The sequence below is a fragment of the Orycteropus afer genome, unplaced genomic scaffold (genome assembly GCF_000298275.1).
Source record: "Orycteropus afer afer isolate SDZICR_OR568_19922 unplaced genomic scaffold, OryAfe1.0 scaffold00045, whole genome shotgun sequence".
Taxonomy (NCBI): Eukaryota; Metazoa; Chordata; class Mammalia; order Tubulidentata; family Orycteropodidae; genus Orycteropus; species Orycteropus afer.
The window spans coordinates 13,931,916-13,933,352 of record NW_006921632.1 but is presented as its reverse complement, the minus strand read 5'-3'; the positions used below and the strand labels follow the sequence as shown (position 1 = coordinate 13,933,352).

The 1,437-nt window shown below is 31.9% G+C and overlaps 1 protein-coding gene across 1 annotated transcript in view; it reads right to left on the bottom strand.

Moving 5' to 3' along the window:
* The window catches only part of GXYLT1 (glucoside xylosyltransferase 1), a 75,230-nt gene that overhangs the window by 33,368 nt on the left and 40,425 nt on the right, over positions 1-1,437 (bottom strand). The window contains exon 4 of the mRNA XM_042780549.1: positions 188-313. Coding sequence (XP_042636483.1) covers positions 188-313 — 126 coding nt within the window. The remainder of the gene's footprint in view (positions 1-187; positions 314-1,437) is intronic.

The following is a 1,437-nucleotide window of genomic DNA, read 5'->3' as shown; positions in this document are numbered from 1 at the left end:
GCCCAACCTTCCTTCTGAGGAGTGGCTGGTGGGTTTGAACCGCCAGCCTTCTGGTTAGCAGTCAAGTGCCTTAGGCACTATGCTACCAGAGCTCCTTTTATTTATATAATGGTGTTTATATGTAATTCTTCAGGAATTCATCTGTGCAAAAGCAAGACTCAAAGAAAAACTCTAGGAAAAAACTTACTGGCAAAAATAATCTCTGGGAAGCACATGGTTTAAAGAGTTTTTTCCACTCCGCTGCATTCTCACTTGGAAAGGTTACTGGGTATAATGTATAATTAAATGTTTGTAGAAATAACCAGCTATCAAGCTAGAAAATATAAAAAACAAAACAAGAATGAGGTTTAGATTTATTTCACTTTCAATTTTCTAATAAAACAAAGATCACAAAATGAAAAATTAAGATATATATTTTATATTCTACACAGTTAAGAGACATCAGATTGTCCTTTCTCACCATTTTCTTTGTATTTATTCACAGTCTTGAAATCATAGTAATATGCCAGAAGACTCTCCATCATTAAGAACTGAAGTAAAACGAAAGTTACCAAGATATCAATCACGAAATCAGAAAGCTGAAAGAATCTTGAAATTGCTCATCTACCTCAACTTTACCTAATGTATATGTTCTCTCAATTTCTAAAGAAATTAAAATCAGAGAAGTTAAGCACTAATTTCATTACCATAATATATTTAATATAATGAAAAATGTTTACATTCAAAATTTAGACCATGTGAAACTGGCTGAAAAATACTTGTTCACCTATATACAGTTTTAGTATGTATGGATATTCCAGAAAATAAAATATTCTGACAAATACATATTCAATGCCACTTTTTAAATATCATTTAAAAAGGAAAATCTGAAATCTAGAATGAACACATTTACTCTACTTAATATTCTGAAAACATTTTAACACACTGAATTGTTTCAAATTCACTTTTATCAAATTTAATTAAATTCATTTTTATCATTGTTGCTTCAATAGAAATGATGATTCAAATTCCCTAAAGAAACAACTAATGGAGGCAGAGAGGACTAAGTAGTTTATGTAACAGGCTGAAGATGTTCTCTTTTTCAATTATGGCTGTGTTGAAGTAATTTTTCAAAATATTAAATAAAGCCTTCCAACATAATTTAAAGGACTGCTTATACTTCCAACAGATGTTTTTATGTTAATTACAGTTGACTCTTGAACTAAGCAAGGGCTGGGGCACCAATATCTCATGTAATCGAAAATCCATGTGTAACTTTTAACTCCCCAAAAACTAACTACTAATAGCCTACTGCTGACCAGAAGCCTTACCAATAACATAAACAGTCCTGGTCATAAACCTGACTGTATTTGCAGAAAACAGTAGAGTTAGCCATGAGTCGGGGCCGACTCGATGGCACATAACAACAACAACAACAACAAATCCTTTCCTGTCTTA